General features: G+C 37.2%; 2 protein-coding genes across 7 annotated transcripts in view; both read left to right on the top strand.

Moving 5' to 3' along the window:
- The window catches only part of heatr5a (HEAT repeat containing 5a), a 53,505-nt gene extending 27,007 nt beyond the window's left edge, over positions 1-26,498 (top strand). The window contains exons 20-37 of one of the 2 annotated variants that reach the window (XM_073826876.1): positions 2,990-3,179; positions 3,282-3,451; positions 5,308-5,334; positions 6,286-6,430; positions 7,399-7,578; positions 9,141-9,377; positions 9,578-9,756; positions 12,906-12,974; positions 13,436-13,615; positions 13,780-14,002; positions 15,418-15,657; positions 16,091-16,218; positions 17,847-17,994; positions 18,080-18,352; positions 18,543-18,767; positions 19,952-20,103; positions 24,277-24,487; positions 24,674-26,498. In XM_073826876.1, the coding sequence (XP_073682977.1) occupies positions 2,990-3,179; positions 3,282-3,451; positions 5,308-5,334; positions 6,286-6,430; positions 7,399-7,578; positions 9,141-9,377; positions 9,578-9,756; positions 12,906-12,974; positions 13,436-13,615; positions 13,780-14,002; positions 15,418-15,657; positions 16,091-16,218; positions 17,847-17,994; positions 18,080-18,352; positions 18,543-18,767; positions 19,952-20,103; positions 24,277-24,487; positions 24,674-24,975 (3,279 nt within the window). In that variant the 3' untranslated portion in view covers positions 24,976-26,498. The remainder of the gene's footprint in view (positions 1-2,989; positions 3,180-3,281; positions 3,452-5,307; positions 5,335-6,285; positions 6,431-7,398; positions 7,579-9,140; positions 9,378-9,577; positions 9,757-12,905; positions 12,975-13,435; positions 13,616-13,779; positions 14,003-15,417; positions 15,658-16,090; positions 16,219-17,846; positions 17,995-18,079; positions 18,353-18,542; positions 18,768-19,951; positions 20,104-24,276; positions 24,488-24,673) is intronic. The other variant, XM_073826877.1, reaches the window with a different exon arrangement.
- A 320-nt stretch (positions 26,499-26,818) lies between these two features.
- Positions 26,819-27,949, top strand: part of hectd1 (HECT domain containing 1) — a 47,004-nt gene continuing 45,873 nt past the window's right edge. For all 5 annotated transcript variants that reach the window (XM_073826668.1, XM_073826670.1, XM_073826667.1 and 2 more), the window contains exon 1: positions 26,819-27,017. The gene's annotated coding sequence lies outside the window, so the exon portion shown is untranslated. The remainder of the gene's footprint in view (positions 27,018-27,949) is intronic.

Raw genomic sequence — 27,949 nt, 5'->3', positions numbered from 1 at the left:
GTGACAATTTTAGATACTTTTGAACCTAGCTCAAAGATGCTGATCAGCACATGGTTAGCAAGCACAGCTCTGAACAGTTGTACACCCATACAAACTAAATGTTATGGAATAACTCCCAAAAAAGTGCGCTTAATTGCAGAAAGGTGTTCCGTAGTGACGTTCCTTAAAGTTACACACAGATTTTTCAGACTTTTGAACACTTTACCTCAAAATAATGGGACCTATCTGCTCACACCTTGTATCTATGAGAGAAAGTGACAGGAATATTTCTGATCATAAATGTAGGGGTGTAGTTAAAATAATTCTCAGAATCTAAAAAATACACTGTTTCGGTAGTTACATGAAAATGCGGGGCACATTTTTTTTACATAAAGTTACCTGATATGCAAAGAAAATATTATATATATATAATATTCATACCCCTGGCAAATTCTGACTTAAAGTTACTTTTATTCAACCAGCACGTTTTATTTTTTTTTAATTAGAAATGACACAGACGTTTCCCAGAAGATAATAAGACGATGTACAAGAGGCATCATAGTGGAAAAAATTATTACTCATATTTTATGTCCAAAATTATTCACACCCTTCTCAATAATCAATAGAAAAGCCTTTATTGGCTATTACAGCAATAAAACGCTTCCTATAATTGCTGGCCAACCTTTTGCATGTCTCCACTGGTATTTTTGCCCATTCATCTTTGGTCTGCGTCCGTGGAACCCAGCGGTGTGCAGGGTCCATTGGACTGTCTGCCTTGAGATGTTGCCACCAGCAGAGCCCAGATTCATCAGGATGGCCTTGGTAGCCTTTTTTTTTTTTTTTTACCTCTCTCACTATCCTCCTGGCCACCACAGGTGTCACTTTTGGCTTCCGGCCACGTCCTCTGAGATTTCCTGACTTGTGAGCAGCCACAATGCGCAGCTGCAGGTCCTCAGTGAGCTCCTTTGTCTTAGCCATGACTGTCCACAAACCAACAGCAGAGAGCTTCTGTTTTTCACCTGTTGAGTTGATTAAAACAGCTGTTCCCAATGAATCAGGGTAATTAGGAGGCTTTAGAACAGCTTGGACTATTTGGAATGGTATAGAACTTTAGGATTTTAGACTGTGACAGTTTGCAAAGGGTATGAATAATTTTGGACATGCCACTTTTTGTTCAAATGTAAATAAAAACTGAGAAATATTTTTTTTCCACAATGATCTCTCTTGTACATCGTCTTATTATCTTTTGGGAGAAGCCTGTCATTTCCGGTCAAAAAAAAAACTTGCTGGTTGAATAAAAGTAACTTTAAGTCAGAATTTGCCAGGGGTATGAATAATTTTGGGCTTGACTGTATGTATTTTTTTTTTTTACTTTAACTTTTAACTTTAACAAAAAAAAAAAAAACCTTTTAAAAACAATAATGGAAAAAAATCCAAAAATTTAGGGTTGTTCCGATTCCGATACTAGTATCGGAAATGCCGCCGATACCACAAAAAAATCTAGCATTGGAATCGGCGAGTACTTGAACCCACGTACCGATCCGATATCATTTTCTTAAGATATAAGTTATTCCCACTAGCAAATCAGAAGCCAGTTCTTCTTCGCGGCTCAGAATGCAAACAGTGTTGCCACAAGCAACCACTGTTTAGAGCAGAGAAGAAGAAATACAAATGTGCTAGCAGTTTGTCCGCTAAAACGGCGGCATGTCTCATATGTAGGGCTTTATGATTTCTGCGATGCGGAAAACACGGACGGAATCGCGGAATCCAGTCAAAATGGAATTTACAGTTTAACGCGGAACGTCACGGAATTTGTCAAAGTTTGATGCATTAATCAAAGGTAGTTCATTACACTTAAATCAGATCGTGATATGGACTAATATTAAGCCGAAAACCGACTGTTTAAATATGAATTAATGCGTGGTTCTGTGTTAATGAATTGTACAGGCGCGTGGTTTGTTTACTCCTTGTACTGAAGCGCGCGGGACACTTGCGGTAATATTAAAGGGCTCCAGACTGTGACCAATTTTTCTGCCAGTGTTACTAATTTTCGTGAGCGGTCACACTGGCGCGACCACCGCGTTGTTCAACTCATAAGCTCTGCCATTTCTGTCTCAGATGAGAAACATAAAATGGCACGCGAAACGAAAGTGAAACTAAACACGACACGTTTGAGCTGCTCAGCGCTGACCGTTTATCAGCTTGGACTGCAATGCAAACAAACTTGCACAAACCCCGAACAGCTTTATTCGGGAGCCAACATTGATTCTGCAACACTGTTACTGCTGCGAGATGCAGTGAGGAGCATTTGAAAATGCCGCACAATGAATAAGGTTGCTGCGAGATCTAGTGAGAATCTTTCAAATTCTGGCCAAAATTCTCTGTTATAAACAGGGCTGATGTACGTCAGAAAACCAGATTAGTAATACTAACTATATAAATAAATATTACTGTCAAATGTATGTCATATAATAAAAATACTCTAGTTCACTGTATATATAACTGTATATTTGTTTTATTAAGGAATAAGTCTGAAGCACACAATAAAATAATTTATTAGTATTATCTACAGCTGTATATACACAATTACACACCCAGGTATCGGATTAGTACTCGGTATCGGCCGATACCCCGAGCCCAGGTATCGGAATCGGTATCGGGAAGGAAAAAAGGGTATCGGAACATCTCTACAAAAATTATTTCAGTATCATTGTCATAAGTTAAAATTTAGGGGTTAGGTTTCAGGACAGCCAGCTCCCAATTGAAAGTACCTAATAAATAATGATTTTAAATATATAAAGCTTACTAATATTTTAAATATTGTGGGTTTAAAAAGATAACAGAAGGACCTTAGATAACATCTACGATTTGAACACTTAAATGTTTTTTTTTAAATGTATTTTTTGCTTGTGGGACAGCAGTTTGCACCAATTCGGTAGAATGGCCCATTTAAATGGTTGTCAGGAAATGTATGTGCTAACCTTTTAGTGAACTATGTGCATGTATGCAGATGTGGGCTCTCCATGCCCTTTCCATGGTTGTGGATCTAGCAGGCCCTCTGTACCACAGTCACCTAGAGGCTAGTTTCAATCTGGTGCTTCGTTTGCTACTCTCAACGCCACACACGCACGTGGAGGTGCAGCAAAGCCTGGGCCGCTGCCTTAATGCTCTCATCACCTCAATGGGACCGGATCTGCAAGGTGCACACACTTATTTACCCTTAAACACACACATTGTCATCATGCAGGTGAGACCTTGACACACTCTCTTCTCTCTGGTTGTTTACTGTAAACTGTTTTTAGGTGAGGGTGCAGGTGTGTGTGCAGTGAGGACCTCTTGTTTGGTGGGCTGTGCTGTGATGCAGGATAGTCAGGACTGTCTGGTCCAGGCCCAGGCGATCTCCTGCCTCCAGCAGCTGCACATGTTTGCACCACGCTTCGTCAATCTGGCCAGCCTGGTGCCCAGTCTCTGTGTATGTCATCTATGCACTTAACACTCAAAATCCTACCGTTTACCGCCATTTAAAGGGATGGTTAACCCAAAAATGAAAATTCTGTCATTAATTACTCACCCTCATGTAATTAGTCGTACAACCTTCATTCATCTTCAGAATACAAATTAAGATTTTGATGAAACCTGAGAGCTTTTTGACCCTGCATAAACAGCAATGTAACTGACATGTTCAAGACCCAGAAAGGAAATAAGGACATAGTTAAAATAGGTTCAACAGTAATTTTTATGAAGCTATGAGAATACTTTTTGTGCACAAAGGAAACAAAAATAATTACATTATTCAACTATTTCTTCTCTTTCGTCTCTATCTATTTTATCAAAAATATCTTAATTTGTGTTCCAAAGATTGAACGACGGTCTTGTGGGTTTGGAACGATTTAAGGGGGAAAAATTAATGACAGAATTTTTATTTTTCAGTGAATCGCAACACATTTAACTGAAACAAGTTTCAGATAAATTACACACATTGAGCAAAATAATGTTTGACTGACCAGGATTTGATTGACATGTTTAATGTTAGGCGGTTGTTTTATTGGTTAATATTTTTTTCACCCCCAAGTAGTTAGAGTTATCAGCAAAAAAGTAAAATAGGTTCTGAGGTGAATAAATAGAAATTTTCATTAAAGGTTATTAAAGTTTAAATTAAAGTTTTTTTTTTTTTTTTTGAGATTGACAATTATTGTGCACACAAATAAGGTACAAGGTAATAATTATTTAAATTTTATGGCAGATAACCAATAATTAAATATATTTTAGATACACTACCGGTCAAAAAATTTAAACGGTAAGATTTGATGTTTTTTAAAGAATTCTCTTCTGCTCACCAAGCCTGCATTTATTTGATTCAAAATACAGCAAAAGCAGTAATATTGTGAAATATTTTTACTAAAATATTTACTTAAAATAACTGCTTTCCATTTAAACATATTTTTAAAAAAAATCTAATTTATTTATGTGATCAAAGCTAAATTTTCAGCATCATTACTCCAGTCTTACTCCAGAGTGTCACACGATTCTTCGGAAATCATTCTAATATGCTGATTTGCTGTTCAATAATTTCTTTTAGCATTATTACTATCAATATTTAAAACATTTGAATATATTTTTCCTTGGAGTCAGTGTATATTAGAAAGAAATTATATAAATCATTTTATTTAGCAAGGCTGCTTTAAATTGATCAAAAGTGATGATAAAGACATTAATAAATGCTGTTCTTCTGAACTTTCTATTCATCAAAAAAACCTGAAAAAAATTCTACCCAGCTGTTTTCAACATAATAATAATAATAATAATAAGAAGAAGAAATGTTTTTGAGCCGCAAATCAGAATATTAGAATGGTTTCTGAAGGATCATGTAACTGGAGTAATACTGCTAAAAATTCAGCTTGGAAACCACAGGAATGAATTACATTTTAAAATAAATTAAAGTAGAAAACTGTTATTTTAAATAAATAGTAAAAATATTTCAAAATGTTACTGTTTTTGCTGTACTTTGCATCAAATAAATGCAGACTTGGTGAGACTTCTTTAAAAAACATAAATCCTTTTGACTGGTAATGTATTGTTGAAATTGATAGCCAATAATGAAATCCCAGTAACCATTATGAACATGATTAAAAATATATATTCTATTGATATTTTATAATAAACCACACACACACACACACACACACCAAAAAACACTTTTCCTTTTTCACATTCATTTCTTTGTATTATACATAAAAAATGAATGTCATTGAAATAGAGCTGAGTGTCCACGGGCCTGGCTTTGCCCTCATCTGTAGTGACAGTCCTGTTTTCTGCTTTCTCGTACAGGAAATCTTATTGGATTATTCTGTGTTGGTAGGTTTTGCCTGCCTCTCTGCTGTCAGGCCACTTTATTCCCGTTCCTTTGTTTGCACTTCATATTCCCTTCTTTCTCCTGCGTCGCTCTCTATAATTACGCTCTGTTGTCCTCCTCTCATTTTTCCCAGTGTGAAACTAACTCAACAAGGATCTGGTTTTGAGCATGAGCAGACAGTGTCACTGCCTCTAACTGCAGGGTTAATGCCAAGGATTAGGCTTGCTTGGCTTGTTCTTTTCTGTAAAGGCTTCTAACACTGACCACCCACACAGTGCACATGACATTCACATCCACAGCTGTGGCCTCATGCCAATTCAAGCTATTAGCTTTATTACTGTGAGAGCTTCACTCCATTGCTCTCTCTCTCTCTTCCTCACACAACCACGCACACACACATTTAGACATTATTAGACAGTAATTGAGAAAAACATGCTTTGTTCTACATGCTCTATTTTTCGATGGTTTGGTTTATGGTCTTATTCGTTGCAAACAGCTCGCTTGTCACATCATTTAAAGCTCAAAACAAGCCTTGACAGTAGCCCTGCTGTCCCTTTCTCCTTTCCCTCTGTCTTCCTCTACACTGAGAGAGCGTTTGTCTGGGGTCATTTTGACATAACAAGACTAACTTTGATGTGACCGCAGCTGTCTGCGGAAGTGTGTTTTGCACTTTTGTCTGGGCTATGTTGTGCAAAATGTGATGAAGCGATCATTGTATTTGAAGCGTGCTCTATTTCTGAACTCACCTACTTACTTTCAGTCTGCACTAATATGTTTTATCTTAGAGGTGTCCAGTATGAGCAAATAATTTAAACCACAAGCATTTTATTTTTTAGAGCTCTAATGTCTCATGTCTGTTCTTCTAGTTCACAAGACCTACTTCACTACTCATCCTTCATAAGGCCATACTAATATTAAGATTAATTTCATGTATAACATTTGTGCATGTACAGATAAATCTCTGCAGCTCGTACCTGTCTCTGAGGCGTGCAGTTGTGGCTTGCCTGAGACAACTGGCTCAGAAGGAAGCAGTGGAGGTATCGGAGCACGCAGTTGCTCTGGTAAAAGAGCTACCACGCAGAGACAACACACAATTGGGTGAGTCAGCATCCACCCCCGCTGCACAACATAGTATCCTCTCAGCACTGTTTATTGTACTGTACTCTGCATTTTGATGTGGGTTTGACTGGAGTGAGCCACTGTCTGTATTCAGACCCCCTTAAATGTTTCACTCTTTGTTATATTGCAGCCATTTGCTGAAACCATTTAAGTTCATTTTTTTCCTCATTAATGTACACACAGCACCCCACATTGACAGAAAAACACAGAATTGTTGACATTTTTGCAGATTTATTAAAAAAGAAAAACTGAAATATCACGTGGTCACAAGTATTCAGACCCTTTCCTCAGTATTTAGTAGAAGCACCCTTTTGATCTAATACAGCCATGAGTCTTTTATATCTGCCAGATATTTTTTGGAACCTGTGATACTTATTTCAGGATTATTTAATTAATAAAAAGTTAAAAAAGACTAACAAAATTTTATCAATTTAACACATCGTTGCTGAATAAATGTATTCATTTCTTTCAAAAGAAAGAATAAAAATGTACTGATGGCAAACTTTTGAACGGTTGTGTATATTGTTAGAAAAAAAATTCTATTTTGAATAAATGCTGTTTTTTCTTTTTACTTTTTATTCATCAAAGAATCCTGAAAAAAGTCTTGGGTTCTAAAACTAAATATTAAGCAGCAACATACGTTTCCAGCATTGATAATAAATCAGCATAATATAATTATTTCTGAAGGATCGTGACACTGAAGATTAGAATAGTGATGCTGAAAATTCAGCTTTAATCACATAAGTAAATTTGATTTTAATGTAAATGAAAACAGAAAAATTGTATTTTACATCATAGTAATATTTCATAATATTATGTTTTTTTTGCTGTATTTTGTTAAATAAATGCAGCCTTGATGAGTATAAGAAACTTCTCTTTTTTTTTTATCTTACTGATCCTAAACTTTTGGTGGGCAGTATGTTAAATGATTGTTGTCTATTCTGCAGATGTCACTATTAAGGAGGTGGGATTGGAGGGAGCGTTGTTCAGTCTGCTGGACAGGGAGTCTGACCCGCAACTGTGCCGAGACATTGAGGAGACGCTCGTCCACATGATGAGCTCGGCTGCTGAGAGCAACCTAGCCCACTGGCTGAAACTCTGCAAAGATGTGCTTTCTGCCTCTGCAGGTAGGCTTCAATCTCAGCTCCTTGAGCAGAATATAATGAGAATAAAATAATTTTATTTTTTCATCTCCAGACTCTTTATCTCCCATATCTTGAAGTAGAAGTTCACTTCCAGAACAAAAATTTACAGATAATTTACTCACCCCCTTGTCATCCAAGATGTTCATGTCTTTCTTTCTTCAGTCGTAAAGAAATTGTTTCTTGAGAAAAACATTTCAGGAATGTTCTCCTTATAGTGGACTTCTATGGTGCTCACAAGTTTGAACTTCCAAAATGCAGTTTAAATGCAACTTCGAAGGGCTCTAAACAATATCAGCCAAAGAAGAAAGGGTCTTATCTAGCAAAACCTCAAAATTGTCCTACATTGCAGTAGTACCAACCCAGTGTTTACAAAGTAAATGTGCAAATAAGGTCAAACGCCCTTTCCCATTTTTAAACACTGCTATTCGGCCATAGTGTTCACGTGCCAATCACAGTCATATCTGCGCTCAAAAGCACTCAAATGTGAGCAGGAAATGGATGTTTTTAAAATTTTAGTACCGAACCCAGTACTTTTTGACAACTCTAGTGACTGCGAGTTTGAGCTTCCAAAATGCAGATTAAATGCAGCTTTAAAGGGCTCTAAATGATCTCTAAAAGAACTCTAGTGGGCACCATAGAAGTCCACTAGAACATTCCTGAAATGTTATCCTCAGGTAACAATTTCTTTACAACTCAAGAAAGACATGAATCTCTTGGATGACAAGGGGTTGAGTAAATTATCTGTATGTTTTTGTTCTGGAAGTGTACTTCTCCTTTAAGTAAAAGACATGTTTGACCTATTCACTCCAAGAACACTGCAAATTCCAAATGAAACTATGTACCAAAACTATTAACACCAAATGTGATATGAATTTGCTTTAGTATCTGTGAAAAGTGCACATATGTGACCCTGGACCACAAAACCAGTCACAAGGTTAAATTTGACAAAACTGAGATGTATACATCATATGAAAGCTCAATAAATAAGCTTTCTATTGATGTATGGTTTGTTAGGATAGGACAATATTTGGCCGAGATACAACTATTTGAAAATCTGGAATCTGAGGGTGCAAAAAAAAAATCTAAATGCTGAGAAAATCACCTTTAAAGTTGTCCAAATTAAGTTCTTAACAATGCATATTACTAATCAAAAATTACATTTTGATATATTTATAGTATGAATTTTACAAAAAATCTTCATGGAACATGATCTTTACTTAATTTCCTAATGATTTTTGGCATAAAAGAAAAATCAATAATTTTGACCCATACAATGTATTTTTGGCTATTGCTACAAATATACCTCAGCGACTTAAGACTGGTTTTGTGGTCCAGGGTCACATATGTGAAATATGAAAAAATGCACATTTTGTATTGTAAAATACAACCCACTTAAGAGGTGAAAAGGCCTTGAGATTGGCTAAAAATATTGTGAACTTTGTGTACATTTTCATCAGACATTCCTTTAGTTTTTTATCAGTGTTTCTTTGACTTGCAAAGAGTTGTGTCCTTTGAGTATTTAGTTTTATGGTCTAATTCTTTAGATTCAGCGGCAGCTGGTGCTATAGAAACGCAGCAGGAGGAGGATGGAGATCGATATGATGACTCCTCTGTATTCCACGCAAAGTCTGAATCCAGCGGCCCCTTCAATAACCTGCGCTGGTCCACTCGTGTGTTTTCTATGGAGTGTGTGTGTCGTATAATAGCACAGTGTGAGAACGGAGACACGGCTCACTTCAACATGGCACTCGCTCAGGAACAACGCCTGCATGAATCTGCAGGTTAGACACATCTCTTCTGTCTGATTTTTTTTTTCCCCTTTTTTTTTCCATTCTTCTCCAAATTGCTGTATTTTCCATATCCCAGTATGTTGTGATGTCTTTTCTTGATGTGTTCAGTGAATCACTTAGTGCCACCTTCTGGCCTGATTTTATATACATTTGTAAACGCTGTTAATAACAGCACCCCTTCTGTCTCACAGATTTCCTGGTTCTCCACTTGGCGGACCTCATCCGCATGGCTTTCATGGCAGCAACAGACCACAGCGATCAGCTCCGACTGGCTGGTTTACAAACACTGCTGGTCATTATCCGGAAATTCTCCAATGTGCCAGAGCCTGAGTTCCCTGGACATGTCATTCTGGAACAGTATCAAGCCAATGTGAGCATTAACTTAGTAATTTAACTTTAGTACTATTCATTCTCAGTCTTAATATCAACTTTCACATGTTCCTATGCCCAGAAAAGGGATAAAAGAAAGAAACTGCTTGACAAGAACTAACATGAACATTGATTATCAACTTAATTAAATAGAATATTTCCTAAATGCCTTTGAGTAAAGATCGCAAATGTAATTGTAGGAGGCTGGCTCTTGCAAACTGTTCATTTATTCATTTCTTTCAAAATAAAGAATAAAAATGTATTTTCCATCAATATTGATGGAAAATATCAGCAGAAACCCCAACTTATAACAGAAAATTCGACATGGAGAAAAGCATAGTGTAGGTCTATATAGCTGTCATTGTAAACATTATTAAAAACTGTATGTTATTGTAAAATTTTTATTTTATAGTCACACCAATTAAGGAGATTGGTCGTGTATACACAGGTGCATCTCAATAAATTAGAATGTTGTGGAAAAGTTCATTTATTTCAGTAATTCAACTCAAATTGTAATACTCGTGTATTAAATAAATTCAATGCACATAGACTCACATCATGATTTGGCTCACACCAATTCACTATCTCAACAAATTAGAATGTGGTGACATGCCAATCAGCTAATCAACTCAAAACACCTGCAAAGGTTTCCTGAGCCTTCCAAATGGTCTCTCAGTTTGGTTCACTAGGCTACACAATCACGGGGAAGACTGCTGATCTGACAGTTGTCCAGAAGACAACCATTGACACCCTTCACAAGGAGGGTAAGCTACAAACATTCATTGCCAAAGAAGCTGGCTGTTCACGGAGTGCTGTATCCAAGCATGTCAACAAAGTTAAATGGAAGGAAAAAGTGTGGAAGAAAAAGATGCACAACCAACCGAGAGGGCCTTGTCAAGCAAAATCGATTCAAGAATTTGGGTGAACTTCACAAGGAATGGACTGAGGCTGGGGTCAAGGCATCAGGAGCCACCACACACAGATGTGTCAAGAAATTTGGCTACAGTTGTTGTATTCCTCTTGTTAAGTCACTCCTGAACTACAGACAACATCAGAGGCGTCTTACCTGGGCTAAGGAGAAGAAGAAATAGACTGTTGCTCAGTGGTCCAAAGTTCTCTTTTCAGATGAGAGCAAATTTTGTATTTCATTTGGAAACCAAGGTCCTAGAATCTGGAGGAACTGGAGGATGTCTGAGACTTAAACCACTTCAGTCTGTGTGCACTGATTTTATTTAATACACAATTTTCACAATTTGAGTTGAATTACTGAAATAAATGAACTTTTCCACGACATTCTAATTTATTGAGATGCACCTATATGTGTGTAGAATTTATTTATTTAAATCTAATTTAAAATGAACATTTAGTTTAACTATTATTATTAAATTATTTGTTTTAGGCTCAAATGTAGCTTTTCGGTTTCAGGTTTGCTGATTAACGTGATGAGAACTTTGGGTTTCTGCCAAGAAGTTATTTTGTTGCATCACTTGTTGTTAATAACTTTTAAAGACTGCCTGCTAGCCTAGAGGATGCTTGGATATTTGAACTGTTTGCTCAGAGCTGTACAGTAAAGCTCTCAGCTGTTATTCTTAGAACCCCCCCCCCCAGAAGTACCTGAGCTTGTTCATCAGTCTCTTGTTACTAAGTGCGTGTGCATGTATGTGTGTGTGCACGCATGTGAGAGCCTGTATCACTTACACTAAATTAGGTTATCTGCGGGCTTAGCGGGGGGCTCTCGTTTTAAATAGTGACGTGAAACATCTTCAGTATCATGTGCTAGAATGCTGTACGCTTAATTTACACTTAATAAACTTACTCAGTCCAGTTTGGTTGTAGGCCATCAATCCTGGTTAGTATATAAAAAGACTTGAGAACACGAAATACAGCAAAGTTCAAAAGTTTTGGGTCGGTAAGATGTTTTTGAAAGATCTTTTTTGCTCACCAATTTGCATTTATCTGATCAGAAATGCAGTAAAAACAGAAATCGTTTTTTTAAACAATTTTTTAACTTAAAAATGTAATTTATTCCTGTGATGGCAAAGCTTAATTTTCAGCAGTCATTACTCCAGTCTCACATGATCCTTCAGAAATCATTACAATATGCTGATTTGGTGCTCAAGAAACATTTATTCTTATTATCAATGTTATCAATGTACAAAAGAACAGGTGCTTTTTTGCAGAAACCATGTTTTTTTATTTTCCCCAAAATGAACAACAGTTACTTGATTTAAAAAGTCATTACTGTCACTTTTAAATTAATACATCTTTGTGAATAAAAAATGTTAAATTGTTTAAAAAAACATGACCTTAAACGTTTGAATGACAGTATAAGCAGAGTGTGAATCATATTTAGAGTAAAAGCTCTTAACACTTTATTTTTATTTTCTAAATGATCTTAATGTGACCCCGGACTTAAGTCTTAAGTAGCACGGTTATATTTGTAGCAGTAGCTAAAAATGCATTGGATGGGTCAAAATTATAAAAAAAAAATGTTATGCCAAAAATAATTAGGATCTTACGTAAAGATCATGTTCAATGAAGATATTTAGTAAATTATCTACTGTAAATACTGTATATCAAAGCTTAATTTTTGATTAGTAATATGCATTGCTAAGACATTAATTTGGACAACTTTAAATGTTGTTTTTTTCCCCCCAATATTTGGATTTTTTTCTTTTTGCACCCTGAAATTCCAGATTTTCGAATAGTTGTATCTCAGCCAAATATTGTGCTATCATAACAAACCATACATTAGTGGAAAGCTTTTTTTGTTGTTGTTGTTGTTGTTAAAGGATTGACTCTGATTATGACTGGTTTTGTGCTCCAGGGTCACAAATTAACATCAAAACTATGAAATAGCACAAATTGAGGTATAGGAAATATGCAGCAAAGCTAGATTTTATATTGCCATTCTCGCAGTGACCATTATGAGGTGCATCCTTGTAACGGTACTGAAGAAGATGTATTATAGGCACTTGTTGACTCTCATTCACTCTCTTGTCTGTTTGTTTCTTTTTAGCTTTTGTTTGTTTGTTTTTTACCTAAATTAAATTTTTCATTTTGTAAAGACATTCATACATAGGCACAACTTAAACCTTCCAAACTTTTGACTGGACTGGTTTAAAATGATCTAAATGTTTGATGTTGTAGGTCGGAGCTGCACTTAGGCCTGCCTTCCATGTGGACGCCCCTCCGAATGTGACTGCCAAAGCTTGCCAGGTGTGCTGTTTAAAGAACTTAAATGTCTTTATATATTGATGCACTTTTTCTGTTTTTTTTTTTTTTGTATGTGTGTGTTTACCAGTTAATACCATGTAACCCAACACATTGTTTCAAGTCTTAAATCACGTAATTTGTCACTGCTGCACTTTTTCTATATATTTTTTTAGTTTACTAGTGAATACCATGTAACCCAACACATTTTTTCAAGTCTAAACTTACATAATTTGTCACTGTCAAATTGGGCATTCCAAATATGTTCTTTTTGTAGCGCTAAAGTTCCCAAAACATTCTTTTACACAATGTTTTTAACCTCTTGAACTCGCTTCATGCTTGTTTTCAAATGCTTTCACGTGGGTTCACTTGACCTAGTTTCTTCCTAGAGTCTAGTTGTTCACTTGTGCTGCTGAAAGCTGCTCCGCAAGTGTTGAGTTCTGACATGAACCTTTGTTGCCATTCAGGTTTGCAGTGCATGGATCGCCAGTGGGGTCATCAGTGACCTGCGTGACCTGAGAAGGGTACATCAACTTTTGGCTTCCTCTCTCGCCAAAGTTCAGGTGGGGAGAGACGTCGCCAGTCAGCTCTATAATGAAAGCACCTTCACAATGGAGACGCTGGCTGTGCTCAAAGCCTGGGCGGAGGTACCGAACACCATCACATAACTATTAAATCAGCTGCACTGCTGCGTCTCGGCTTTATTTAACTTTAGGGATGGGCACTATGACAGTGTATATAAAGTATGATGGCCACACTTTTTATACCATGGTATGTCTATTTTAAGAAACAGAAAACTTTGTCTCTACAGGTGTATATAACAGCAGTACAGGGCTCCAGGCAGAGGGAGAGTCCTAGCAGCCATCCTCAGCAGCAGAGTGATGAGGCTGGGACTGTAGCTCCAGCAGGGGCTGGTTTGCTCAAACTGGTTCAGACTGATCTTGCAACCCTGAGCCGCCTGTGGCTGGCTGCCCTTCAGGATCATGCCCTGCTCACCCTGCCCTCACAATACTCCAGTCAACTCCCCTCCACAGGTCACTACTCATTCTCTGTTTCTCAGATTACACATCTATGTTATGGAACATAAGTGGATGTACAGTCGTGGCCAAAAGTTTAGAGAATGACACAAATATCAGTTTTCACAAAGTTTGCTGCTAAACTGCTTTTAGATCTTTGTTTCAGTTGTTTCTGTGATGTACTGATATATAATTACAAGCACTTCATACGTTTCAAAGGCTTTTATCGACAATTACATGACATTTATGCAAAGAGTCAGTATTTGCAGTGTTGGCCCTTCTTTTTCAGGACCTCTGCAATTCGACTGGGCATGCTCTCAATCAACTTCTGGGCCAAATCCTGACTGATAGCAACCCATTCTTTCATAATCACTTCTTGGAGTTTGTCAGAATTAGTGGGTTTTTGTTTGTCCACCCGCCTCTTGAGGATTGACCACAAGTTTTAAGATTTGGGGAGTTTTCAGGCCATGGACCCAAAATATCAACGTTTTGGTCCCCGAGCCACTTAGTCATCACTTTTGCCTTATGGCACGGTGCTCCATCGTGCTGGAAAATGCATTGTTCTTCACCAAACTGTTGTTGGATTGTTGGAAGAAGTTGCTGTTGGAGGGTGTTTTGGTACCATTCTTTATTCATGGCTGTTTTTTGGGGCAAAATTGTGAGTGAGCCCACTCCCTTGGAAGAGAAACAACCCCACACATGAATGGTCTCAGGATGCTTTACTGTTGGCATGACACAGGACTGATGGTAGCGCTCACCTTTTCTTCTCTGGACAAGCCTTTTTCCAGATGCCCCAAACAATCGGAAAGAGGCTTCAGGAGAATATGACTTTGCCCCAGTCCTCAGCAGTCCATTCGCCATACTTTTTGCAGAAGATCAATCTGTCCCTGATGTTTTTTTTTTTGGAGAGAAGTGGCTTCTTTGCTGCCCTTCTTGACACCAGACCATCTTCCAAAAGTCTTGGCCTCACTGTGCGTGCAGATACGCTCACACCTGCCTGCTGCCATTCCTGAGCAAGCTCTGCACTGGTGGCACTCCGATCCCGCAGCTGAATCCTCTTTAGGAGACGATCCTGGCGCTTGCTGGACTTTCTTGGACACCCTGAAGCCTTCTTAACAATGCAGTGGAAAGTTTTTTTCGGGATTAAGTTAATTTTCATGGCAAAGAAGGACTATGCAATTCATCTGATCACTCTTCATAACATTCTGGAGTATATGCAAATTGCCGTTATAAAAACTTAAGCAGCAACTTTTCCAATTTCCAATATTTATGTAATTCTCGACTTTTGGCCACGACTGTACTACTTTAGTTCCATTTTTTTTAACAATAGTAATAGTGGAGTGAGAGCTTAATTATATGATTAATTCATTTCTGTTATTTTTGCATTATGTGTGTTGTTTAGAGCTGAGTTCTAACGTGTCTTTTTTTGTCAGGTGGCTCGTTTTACACTGCAGAGACGGTGGAACAGGCCCGTCCACATTATTACAGTGCCTGGGCTACCATTCTCCACGCTACTGCACTCTGGCTTAACAGCACCGGATTTATCATGGTAGACGAGGGGCCTGCCAACCTCTCCAGACCAGTCACACCCACCTCTATGGGCCAGTCCACCTCACTGAGCAGTGTCAAATCCCCAGAGGACGTCAGCACTGACCGCCTCCACCTTATCCTTGGTACAGAGCTTGTTCAATATTTCCTGTTAAAGGGATCGTTCACCTAAAAATGAAAATACTGTCATTAATTACTCACCCTCATGTCGTTACAAACCCATAAGACCTTCATTCTTCTTCAGAACTCAAATTAAGATATTTTAGATGAAATACGAGAGCTTTCTGACCCTGCAAAGACAGTAAGAGTACTACCACTACCAAAAATGTAGTAAGAATAGTCTATGTGAAATCAGTGGTAGTCTCAGAAAACTCTCGGATTTTATCTAAAGTATCTTAATATGTGTTCCGAAGATGTCGAAGGTCTCATGGGTTTGGAATGACATGACGGTAATTAATGACAAAAATCATAAATACTTGAGATATTTTAGTTTAAATTTTACTTGATTCTTTGTCTTGTTTAATATTCTATGTTAAATCACTAAAATGTTCCTTTTAGGAATCAGTGTGGAGTATTTGTGCTCTCCTCACTCTGGAGACCAAATGGAAAACATCAATTCTTGTCTTCAGGCTCTGCAGGCCTTATTGGAGGTGCCTTGGCCCCGTTCGAAAGTGGGCAATGATCAGGTATTCTACAATTAAACACAGATCAGAAGTGACAGTAAAGACATTTACAATGTTAAAGGGATAGTTCACTGTCACTGAAAATTCTGTCATTAATTGGTCACCCTCATGTCGTTCCAAACCCGTAAGATCTTCGTTCATCTTCGGAACGCAAATTAAGATATTTTAGATGAAATCTTAAAGCTTTCTGAGCCTGCATAGACAGCATCGCAACAACCATGTTCAAGGCCAAGAAAGGGAGTATGGACATCGTTAAAATAGCCCATGTGACATCAGTGGTTCAACCATAATGTTATTAAGCTACGAAAAGAAGAAATAGTTGAATAAAGTCTTTTTTTCCTTTTTTTTTTTTGGCGCACAAAAATTATTCTCGTAGCTTCATAACATTGCAGTTGAACCACTGATGTTACATGGATATTTTAACAATGTCCTTATTAGCTGCTCTCGGATTGCATCAAAAATATCTTAATTTGTTTAAATGATGAATGAAAGTCTATTATGATATTGTGATTAATTGAGATTTGTGGTTTGGTATTTGTTTTTCCATGTACAGTTGCAGTCAGAAGTTTACATACACCTTGCAGAATCTGCAAAATGTTAAATAATATATCTGAATAAGATATTTCACATAAAATACGTTGAATAGTTTAAAATTACTCCGTTCAAAAGTTTACATACACGTAATTCTTAATACTGGGTTGTAACGAGAAAGATCTACAGCTGTGTTTTTTGTTGCGTTTAGTGATAGTTGTTCATGGGTCCTTTGTTTGTCCCGCTGTTTTTTAGAAAAAATACTTCAGCTCCCACAATTTCTTTGGTTTTTCAGCATTTTTATGTATTTGAACTCTTTTCAATAATTACTGTATGATTTTGAGATGCATCTTTTCACACTGTGGACAACTGAGGGACACATGTGCAACTATTACAGAAGGTTCAAATGCTCACTGATGCTCCAGAAGAAACATGATGCATTAACTTAACTTATTTTGTCTTGTGGGAAACACTTAAGTTTCTTCTGTAGCTTTTGAACGGCAGTATTAAATGGAAATAAATATGATATTTAGGCAAAATAAGAAAAATATACACATCTTCATATTGTTCAAAAGTTTACACCCCCGGCTCTTAATGCATCGTCTTTCTTTATAAAGCATAATAGTTGTAGTAGTAATGTAATAGTTGCATATGAGTCCCTCAGTTGTCCTCAGTGTGAAAAGATGGATCTCAAAATCATACAGTCATTGTTTGAAAGGGTTCAAATACACAAAAATGCTGAAAAACCAAAGAATTTGTGGGACCTGAAGGATTTTTCTGAAGAACAGCAAGGAGTTTAACTGTTCAGGACAAACAAGGGACTCATGAACGACTATCACTAAACAAAAAAAACACAACTATGGAAATTCAGGTAACAACACAGTATTAAGAACTAAGTGTATGTAAACTTTTGAACAGGGCAATTTTTATCAATTGAACTATTATTTTATTTTGTGGACTATATGTAATAATAATAATTAACATTTAGCAGATTCTGCAAGGTGTATGTAAACTTTTGACATCAACTGTAGTTCATGTCTAGCATGTTTTTGTTTTAGTCACTCTGTGTTCCTGACAAGTGTATGGTGTTCTCTCTGTAGGCTTTGAGTGTGGAGCTGCTCAGCGTTTTACACAGGCTCCTAGTCACTCGGGAATCTCCCAGCATTCAACTGGCTGTGCTTGAACTGGTGCGAATGATTGTTTGTGCTGCTCAGGAGCATGTCAAAGAGAAACGCCACAGTGCAGAGGGTAAGCCTCTAAAACTACTTTAGCTTAAATTGTGTAAAGCTTAAACAACCCTTTAAATTCATCTTTCTATGTTCTGTGTTGTCAGTCGATGATGGTGCAGCAGAGAAGGAGACTGTGCCTGAGTTTGGTGAGGGACGGGACACTGGTGGCCTGGTGCCGGGGAAGTCTCTTGTTTTTGGAGCGCTGGAGCTGTGTCTCTGCACTCTTGTGAGAAAGCTTCCGCAGATCAGCCCTAAACTGGCCGGCAGCCCCACGGGGCGGGGAGGACAGACCTGCTTCCTCAGCAACACGGACTGTAGACTTGTCACATCTGCTCTGGCCATCCTCTCAGAACTGCCCTCCATCTGTTCACCAGAGGGTAAGAGATCCAGAGATTTACTGTGGCCATAAGAGCTTTCAGATTATGAGAAAAACATCCTTCTGCTCACTTCATTTTAGTCCACTTTTCATTTTGTTTTCAATTTAGGATTTTTTTTTAAGTCTCCACAGAAATTAGATTTAAATCCATAAATGATTAGAGATCTGATATTCTATTCTTCTCTCCGCAGGCAGTGTATCAGTGCTGCCCACAGTGCTCTATCTGCTGCTTGGGGTGTTGAGAGAGGCGGTGAAGGGCTCTGTTGGAGCTGAGAGTGGACAGCTGGTACCAGGCATCCTGCAGGCCTTGCGCACTGTTCTCACTTCTCCCATGAGCAGAGCTGAGAAGAGTCGTGGGGCCTGGACTGAACTACTGCAGTGTGCACTGCACACACTCTTGGAGTCTTGGAATACGGGTAGTTTTCTTATGCACAAAAGTGGAATATCGCATAAAACATTTGCGAATGAGTACTGTTTCCATACAACGAGTCAAATAGAAACAAAATCATCACTTCCTCATAAACTGGCACTAAATGTAACTAAGAAATGTTGGAGAAGCCACTAAATATAATAATCTTCATATGTAATAAATTACTTGTGCCTCTGAGAGCAGAAAACAATAAATGCGGTCACTGCTTTCAGAGGCGAATACCAGCTGTTTGAGAAAGCAGTCGTGTAAGACCGTTCTAGGAGGCAATTATACAGAAATACTTTGACGACAGACTTTGCTGAGACCATAACAACATTTCCGATGCTGTGCAGTGAGATCGGTCTGCTGGTTTGTTGTCATGTGACTTTGTGTCCCATAGCACAAAGCCACATGACTATTTCGGTGTGTGGAGGATTTTATTTGCAAAATACGTTTTTATCCCCCATTATTTACATTTACACATTAAATCAAAAACTACCTTAAATGAGCGTTAAAATTTTTTTGTCAATTAAGGTTTTTTTTGTCGAATTTCAGACTCGTATAAACTCGCAATTCTGACTTTTTTTCACAATTAAGAGTTTGCCTCGCAATTCTGACTTCTCAGAATTGTGTCATATAAACTCACAATTCTGACTTTTTTCTCAGAACTTTGAGATATAAATGAACAGTTGCGAGTTATAAAGTCAGAATTGCTAGATATAATGTCAGAATTGTGGAATATAAACTCGCAATTCAGATTTTTTTTTCTTGCAATTGCGACTTTGTATCTCGCAATTCTGACTTTTTTCTCAGAATTGTGAGACATAAACTCGCGATTGCAATTTTAAAGTCCAGTTCTGAAGAGGAAAAAAAAGTTCACAGAATTACAAAGTTTATATCTCACAATTCTGATTTAGTAACTTGCATTTGAGAGTTTGTATCACGCAATTCTGAGAAAAAAAAATATCTAAAAACGAGACCAGTTGCATTAACTTTTTTTTTTTTTATTATTCAGTGTCGGAAATGTGCTTCCATATGTTTCTGATATATTTTAAAATACGCATAAAAACAGGGTGATGGAAACAGCTTGTGTGTGTGTGTGTGTGTGTGTGTGTGTGTGTGTGTGTGTGTGTGTGTGTGTTTTTGTGGAAATGTGAGGAACATTCTGTTTTTTTGGATTGTTTTGGACAGATAAAATGGAACCTGGAGTAGATGAGGTTACCATGTTAACATCCCTCACCATCTTCCTGCTGTACGCCAGTGTTGAGGTGACCACTGTGGAGCCCCTGCAGACACGCTGCATCCAGGCATTCAGAGCCAGTCTGGAGTCTAAAGACCCTGTTGTGAGTAAAAATTTCCACTGTACTGTTCAAAAGCTTGGGGTCAAAGATTTTTCTTTTTTTTTTAATGAAAGAAATTAATTTTATTCAGCATGGGCACATTAAACGAATCAAAAGTGTCTGTTGAGCCTTTTACATTGTTACAAAATATTACAAATAAATGCTGTTATTTTTAACTTTTTATTTATTGAAGAATACTGAAAGAAAGCATTGCAGTTTCCACTAAAATATTAAGCAGCACAACTCTTTTTAACATTGGTAACTGTTCCTTGAGAACCAAATCAGCATATTAGAATGATTTTTGAAGGATTATATGACATTGAAGACGGGAGTAATGATGACTACTGAAACTTTGCCATCACAGGAATAAATAAATTTTAAAATTACACTGCCGTTTAGGATAAGTACAATTTTAATGTCTTTTATGCTTATCAAGGCTGCATTTATTTGTTCAAAAATACAGACTTTTTTTTTAAATACAGTAATCTGATATTATTGCAATTCCTAATATTGATTTCCTATTTTATTTTATTTTACTTTAAAATATAATTTATTTCTTTGATGCAGCACAGAATTTTCACTTTAGACTTTAGTGTCAGAAATCAAATAGTGTTGAAACTGTTGTGCTGCTTAATATGTTTTTGGAGCCTGTGATACTTTTTTCAGGATTCTTTGAATAAAAAGTTAAAGAACAGCATTCATTTAAAATAGAAAAAGAAAAAAAATAGTACTGTTCCCAAACTTTGAATGGTACTTTATATTATAACACAAATTATTCAAAATTTTATTTTGAATGAACACTGTTCTTTTTAAGTTTTTATTCATCAAAATATCTTGAAAAAGTATCACATCCCAAAAAATATTAAGCAGCACAACTGTTTCCAACATTGATTATAAATGAGCACTTTAGAATGATTTCGGTAGGATCATGTGACACTGCTGAAAATTCAGCTTTGCTTCATAGGAATACATTATATTTTAAAGTATATTAAAATTGAAAACTGTTGTTTTACATTGCAATAATATTTTACAAAATTATTTTTTCCCTGTATTTTTGATCAAATAAATACAGCCTTGATGAGCTAAAGAAACTTCTTTAAAAACATTTAAAAAAATCTTACTGATCCCAAAATTTTGAACACGAGTGTATTTAAATTGAAAACAGTTATTTTGAATTTTTGAATTACTGTTTCACTGGATTTTTAAAGGTGCCATAGAATGGAAAACTGTGTTTACCTTGGCATAGTTAAATAATAACAGTTCAGTACATGGACATGACATACCATGAGTCTCAAACACCATCGTTTCCTCCTCCTTATCTAAATCTAGTGTTTGCAAAGGACCACCGAAAAATAGGTCAGTTCCAACATACAGACTATTACGCAATAGCCCCGGGATCGTTAATAGTTACGCCACCAACATTTGCATCGCCCAGTCATCAGTAACGTCAGTACATCAGTAAAATAAGGCAAGTCACTGAAGGGACACGGTTAGCTTAATGCTAGCGCTAGCCTGTTACATAGGATTTCACTTACCACATAAACAGAGAGATGACTGCACTGATGATGGTGAATGATTTACAGATCCCGAGTATCACTGACAAGCAGCTGAACTTGTGTGGTAAGTAAGCACTCCCGCTGCATTATAACTTTACACAGAGCACATGCGGTCACAGTAATGAGACTAAAATGTCGGCGATTCAAAACGGCAGATTCAACAAACCGCATATTAAAAGTGGCTAGAGCTCCGTAATTAAATATATATTTTTATCCATGTGCGAGCTATAGAGATGAGCAGCTCTGTGAAACAGCCTATCAGAGCAGAGCTCATTAATATTCATGAACCTTCCAAATAAGGCAATAACAGAGCATTTCATTCTAGGGACAGATCCTAGGGTTGTAAATGGACCTGTAAAACCATTTATGGAGATTTTTTTGCCCTTTCCTATGCCATATACCTTCTATGTAGATATCAGAGAACAATTTAAAATATTGTATAAATGCATTCTATGGCACCTTTAGTCAAATAGATGCAGCCTTGGTGAGCAGAAAAGCCTTTTTTCAAACACATTTTAGAAATCTTACAGACTCTAAACCTTAATGGGTTAGTTCACCCAGAAATGAAAATTAGCCCATGATTTACTCAACCTTCAGCAATGCTAGGTGTATATGACTTCCTTCTTTCAGACAAATCCAATTGGAGTTATATTAAAATTATCCTGGGACTTCCAAGCTTAAGAATGGCATAGGTGGGTGTTTCTCTTCATCAGTCCAAAACAAGTCCAATAAAGTGCATCTCTCCATAATAAAAAGTGCCTCAAGCGGCTCTGGGGGGTGAATGAAGGCCTCCTGTAGCGAATCAATAAGTTTTTGTAAGAAAAATATCCATATTTAAAACTTAATCACTTTAATCTAGCTTGCATCAACTAGTCGTACCTGGAAGCATCTCTGGGTGGAAGACGTATGAAGTCGGAGTTGCGCGTGTGCCACTCAGAAGTGGCAAACACGAACGCACTGTGGAGAGATTTTTAACACATTTGAAGTTCAAAATGAGGATTTGTTAAAGGAAAATGTCAGAGGATTTCAATATAAACCAAGAGGAGACTGGTTTTCCTTTGCTAAAGTAAGGAAACTTTGCTTCCATTCTTCCTGTAAACAAACATTGGTTTTTACAAGACTTTTGAGACGTCATCCGCCTGAAACTGCTTCCGGTTATGACCTGGTGGTGCAAACTAGATTAAAGTGATTCTTACGTTTTAAATATAGATATTTTTCTTATAAAAACCATCGATTCGCTACAGGAGGCCTTTATTCAGCCCCTGGAGCTGTGTGAGGCACTTTTATTATGGATGGATGCACTTTATTGGACTTGTTTTGGACTGATGAAGAGAAACATCCACTATTCTCTACACTAGGGGTCCCCAAACTAAGGCCCGGGGGCCGGATGCGGCCCGCCCCCACATTTGGACCGGCCCTCTGAACAATGCCAGAGACATTTTGAAAATGTAATTTTAAATATGTTTTACTTATATCATGTCGGTATTTGATAATAAAGGTTGGCTTTCAAACAAAAATTTCCCTTAGTTATTAACATAGGTATAATTATTTGTTAAATACACTAAGAGAATGGTACATTCAACGTAATGTGTCATCGCGATCAAACAGGTGATGCGCGAGCCAGCTAGAAAAGAGTGATGACTAAATGACTAGCACTGCAACTTCACTCATCTCCCAGTTACCCAAAGTTTTTCTCGGTTGGTTGGTCTTTTTCTTCCACAATTTTTTTTCTTCAACTCAACTTTGTTAACATGCTTGGATGCAGCACTCTGTGAACAGCCAGCTTCTTTGGCAATCAATGTTTGTGGCTTACCCTCCTTGTGAAGGGTGTCAATGATTGTCTTCTGGACAACTGTCAGATCAGCAGTCTTCCCCATGATTGTGTAGCCTAGTGAACCAAACTGAAAGACAATTTTGAAGGCTCAGGAAACCTTTGCAGTTGTTTTGAGTTGATTAGCTGATTGGCATGTCACCATATTCTAATTTGTTGAGATACTGAATTAGTGTTTTTTTGTTAATTGTGAGCCAAATCATCACAATTAAAAGAACCAAAGACTTAAACTACTTCACTCTGTGTGCATTCAATTTAAAAGTTTCACAATTTGAGTTGAATTACTGAAATAAATGAAACTTTCCATGACATTCTAAATTACTGAGAAGCACCTGTATATCTTTTGAAAAGAAATGATCATTTGTCTGTCTGGTGCATAAAAAATAATAAACTATTCTAGCATTAAAAGGTATAATAAATACAGGTAAATTCATAATAAAATAATAATAATAATAATAGTTCGGCCCATGGAATTTTATTTTATAAACCGACCCGGCCCCCCATTAAAGAAAAGAAAATTATGTGGCCCGCTCAGAAAAAAGTCTGGGGACCCCTGCTCTACACTATTCTAAAGCTTGGAAGTGCCAGGATAATTTTTAATATAACTCAGATTGGATTCGTCTGAAAGAAGGTAGTCATATACACCTAGCATGCCTGAAGGGTGAGTAAATCATGGGCTATTTTTCATTTTTGGGTGAACTAACCCTTTAAGTAAGACGCTTTGCTACAATTTTGAATGCAGTTCCCAGAAAAACTCTATAATTAGAATTCTTCTCTTTTATGTCTTAGGTGCTGAGCAGAAGTTATCAGCTGCTAGTATCTTTATTCCAAGGCCCAGCGGCGGTAGCCAGTCCGTTTATTCTAGCTCTGGGTGGCCGTCTGGTGTCACAATTGGAGGAAGCTGAAAAAAGTCGTCCTCAAGGCCCAGCAGAGCTGCAGGCCGTGCAAGATGCAATCCGAGCCCTGGAAGCACTAGTGTTTGCTGCTGACGAAACTCACCGTAAGTTAATGCTTAGACGTTTTAGTCCCAAATAGCTGTAAGGTACAACATCATCAAAAAAACAAGAATAATTCATTGGTTGTAAATGTCTTATAGTTACTATTAACAAAATATTACAGTGTTGTTTAGATCGTGACTCAGTGTTATTAGAATACCAAGTACTAAGTATGTGTTTTACCCATGCAGGTCCACAGCTGGTAGCAGTGCTGTTGCCCATCCTCATCTCTCTCCTGCTAGATGAGAATGCTTTGGCATCAGCTCCGGCAGCCTCTCGCTCACTGCACGAGTCCGCCTTAAGAGACCTCATGCGCATCGGCCCCCAGCACTCGGCTGTCTTCAAAGCGCTGATGGCCTCCGCCCCGCACATGAAAGCCAGACTAGAGGCAGCCGTCAAGGGCAACCAGGAGAGCGTCAACACTAAGGCACAAGCACCTCGGGTCATTAGCAAAAACACGCCCAGCATTCAACTGAAGATCAATTTCCTGTAAATCCTCCTGGATTTGATACAAGTATTATGATTTTAATGACTGAGTGGTGGTGTTTTAATCAGTTTTGTTTTTAGGATAAGTCAATTTCAAATTTGTGTTGTTTATTAATTGTAGTCAGTTTTAAAACTGTATTAACCTCTATGAGGAACTTACTCAGAAAGTAAAGGGAAGTGTATTTCACAAGAAGAACGGCTGAACCACGAGAGTTAATTTTTTGCTTTATATGGTTATATAAACTTTGTTAGTTTTAATGGTTAGCTTGCTAACAAGCTTGAATGAACTCAGTTATGCATAGCATGAACATTTTTTGTGAGAAATGTTTTATTGTGTTTGTACAAAGAATGCAAATCTTTAATTTCTCACTGACATGCTGCAGCTCACAACTTAACTTGACCAACTGCACTGCGTGTAATCAGTTATCTGCTTATTTCACATATACAGTTTTAGTGCATTTAAGTATTATACATTTAAAATATGTTAAATATTTTAGTTTTTTTGCATTACAAACAGATACTTGCATCACATCACTGCACCGATGCTTTAAATACATCTGCAGCATGCATTCATAGGGAAGCCCATTTCTGCCACAAAAGAAAATCATGGTTTTGGTAAATCATAATTATGAGACAAAAAGTCAAAAGTGTGACATTAAGTTAAAACTGGGAAATATATGTGACCCTGGAACACAAAATGAGCCATAAAGGTCTTTTTTTTATTTTTTAAATCGAGATTTTCGAGATCTTATACCTTGAAGCTAAATAAGCTTTCCATTGATATATGGTTTGTTAGGATTTGGCTGAGATACAACTATTTTGGGTTCTAAAAAAATCTAAATATTGAGAAAATCGCTTTAAAGTTGTCCAAATGAAGTTCTTAGCAATGCATATTACTAATCAAAAATTAAGTTTTGATGTATTTATGGTTGGAAATTTACAATCACATTAACTTCAAATGTCAAATTTGACTGGTATTGATATATTGATGTCATAATTTAGATTTGTTTTATTTTTTATTATCGTGTTTGTTATTTTGTCTCATGATTTAATGTGTTTTTGTGGCAGAAATTGACTTCCAAATGTTAAAATAGTACTTAACTTTAGTTATAAACAGTTTTTTAAAAGTTTTTTTTTTCTGTATTATAATTATGCATGTGAATCTGTGTTGGTGTCACTTTATTTAAATTTTGCACTTGCACTGACAGGCAATATAAGTAATAGATCAATCCTATGTGAGCAAAAATATGAAACAAGCAGCAAAATAATATTTACTACTATAAACGCACTACAAATAAGTTTACAATGCAAATGGAAGCGTTTCAGCAAATATTGGACCATTTTTTGCTAGTTTCTATAAAAATAAGCTGCTGCTTTCTGTTAGAAGCAGCGATGATCAAGTACAATTATGAATTTGTAACCGTACCATATATTTTGTATGTTGTAAATTGTACAAATGAAATAATAGGGCAATATTAACATTTATTTTCTGATTATACTGGAAGAATAAAATCTAGTTTTGCTTCAAAAGTCGCATTGGTTTTAATTTACAGTGGATTTAGTTTTTCCCTCACTGCATAATAGACTATAATATATGGACTAGATAGATATAATGCATTTCAAGTTTCAAGATGAACGTTAACCTACTAAAGCAGTGTTTGATTTTAGAGAGTCAGTGAGTCACTGTTCACTTTCTACAATTGTGCAATCTAGGTGAATGGTTTGTAATCTTTTTTGGCGACCTCGTTGACTGTAAATGGCGAGGTGTTTTAGCGCCCCCTTTCGCTTAGCCGCATCGCTGCGTGCTCCTAACCACTGCTGCGGAGCCTCGTGATATGCGGAGCCTCAACTAGTCCTCTCGACGGCTCTCCATTTCACTCAATATTTCACCCGTCGCCTTCCCGTTCACTTTGACCTCTATCTTACAACAAACAGAAGCGGGGAATGAAGCAATATTCACATCTTGGCGTCTGACACAACTTCATCCCGAGACGAATTTTGTCCGCCCTGTGTGTTTTTTCTCATCTTCTCGTCGTTCGGCGATAAACGGTAAGTGTTTGTGTGTCGCTCGGCGGAGGGTTTGTTTCTGTGCCTGACGGACGCGTTCAGGCCTCGGGCTTGCATTCAACTTTAGCTCGCGGATTTACTGGTAAACATAAGGCCGCGTTAGTGTTACTTGGTATTTTTGTGTTTTAACATTAAAATGGTTTTCAGACCAGGTATAAATATAGATGGGAAACCTAATTATACCCAAATCAAGTGAGGTAAATGAAGTTTGGGATTAATTAGGTCTGTCGAAGTGACGTTAGCATTTTAGCTAATCCCAGCTAACTAAACCTCGCTTTCACAAGCGATAATTTGTGTTTATAAATTTACTCATTTGCTCTGAAAACATATTGTCAAATACGACTTTCACGACAAATTAAACGATCTTAGATTGTGTCGTGGCGTGTCATAAGCTAGCATAAGCTGTCTGAACTTAAGAAAGGCCATCAGGACATGGTTGAACGTTAATATATGACTTTTTTTCGCCTTTCTCTAACGTTTAATCACAGTTATAGAGTTTAATAACGTCGTATTGTTCATGGCTAGATATTTTCAGGGTTAATTGAACTGTTTGTTCACCTACTCGGCTCTCAGTATCATGTTAGATGGCCATACATAAATACATGGAAGTTAAACACGCGACATGATATTATAGATCAAACACACTGCGTGTGTTCTATTAACGCTTAAAGGTGCTGTCTGTGTTCACTGTGAAGGTGAGGCTTTATTGTGCTGCTGTACAAGCTGGTGTCATGATGACATCGGTTGCAATCAAGTTGTTTTTGTGACTCCTTAGTCAGCTGCACTGGCAGAAAGTCAAAGAACATCATTAGAATCATGTTTGTCCGTCAGATGCCATGAATGCAAGAGCCACGGATAAGGTGAATGTCTGCTGTGCTGGTACTTTGATTATTTGGAATTGTATTGATCTCTAT

The sequence above is a fragment of the Garra rufa genome, chromosome 21 (genome assembly GCF_049309525.1).
Source record: "Garra rufa chromosome 21, GarRuf1.0, whole genome shotgun sequence".
In the NCBI taxonomy this organism is placed as follows: domain Eukaryota; kingdom Metazoa; phylum Chordata; class Actinopteri; order Cypriniformes; family Cyprinidae; genus Garra; species Garra rufa.
The sequence above is the reverse complement of the archived record's forward strand: the minus strand, read 5'-3'. Positions and strand labels throughout refer to the sequence as shown.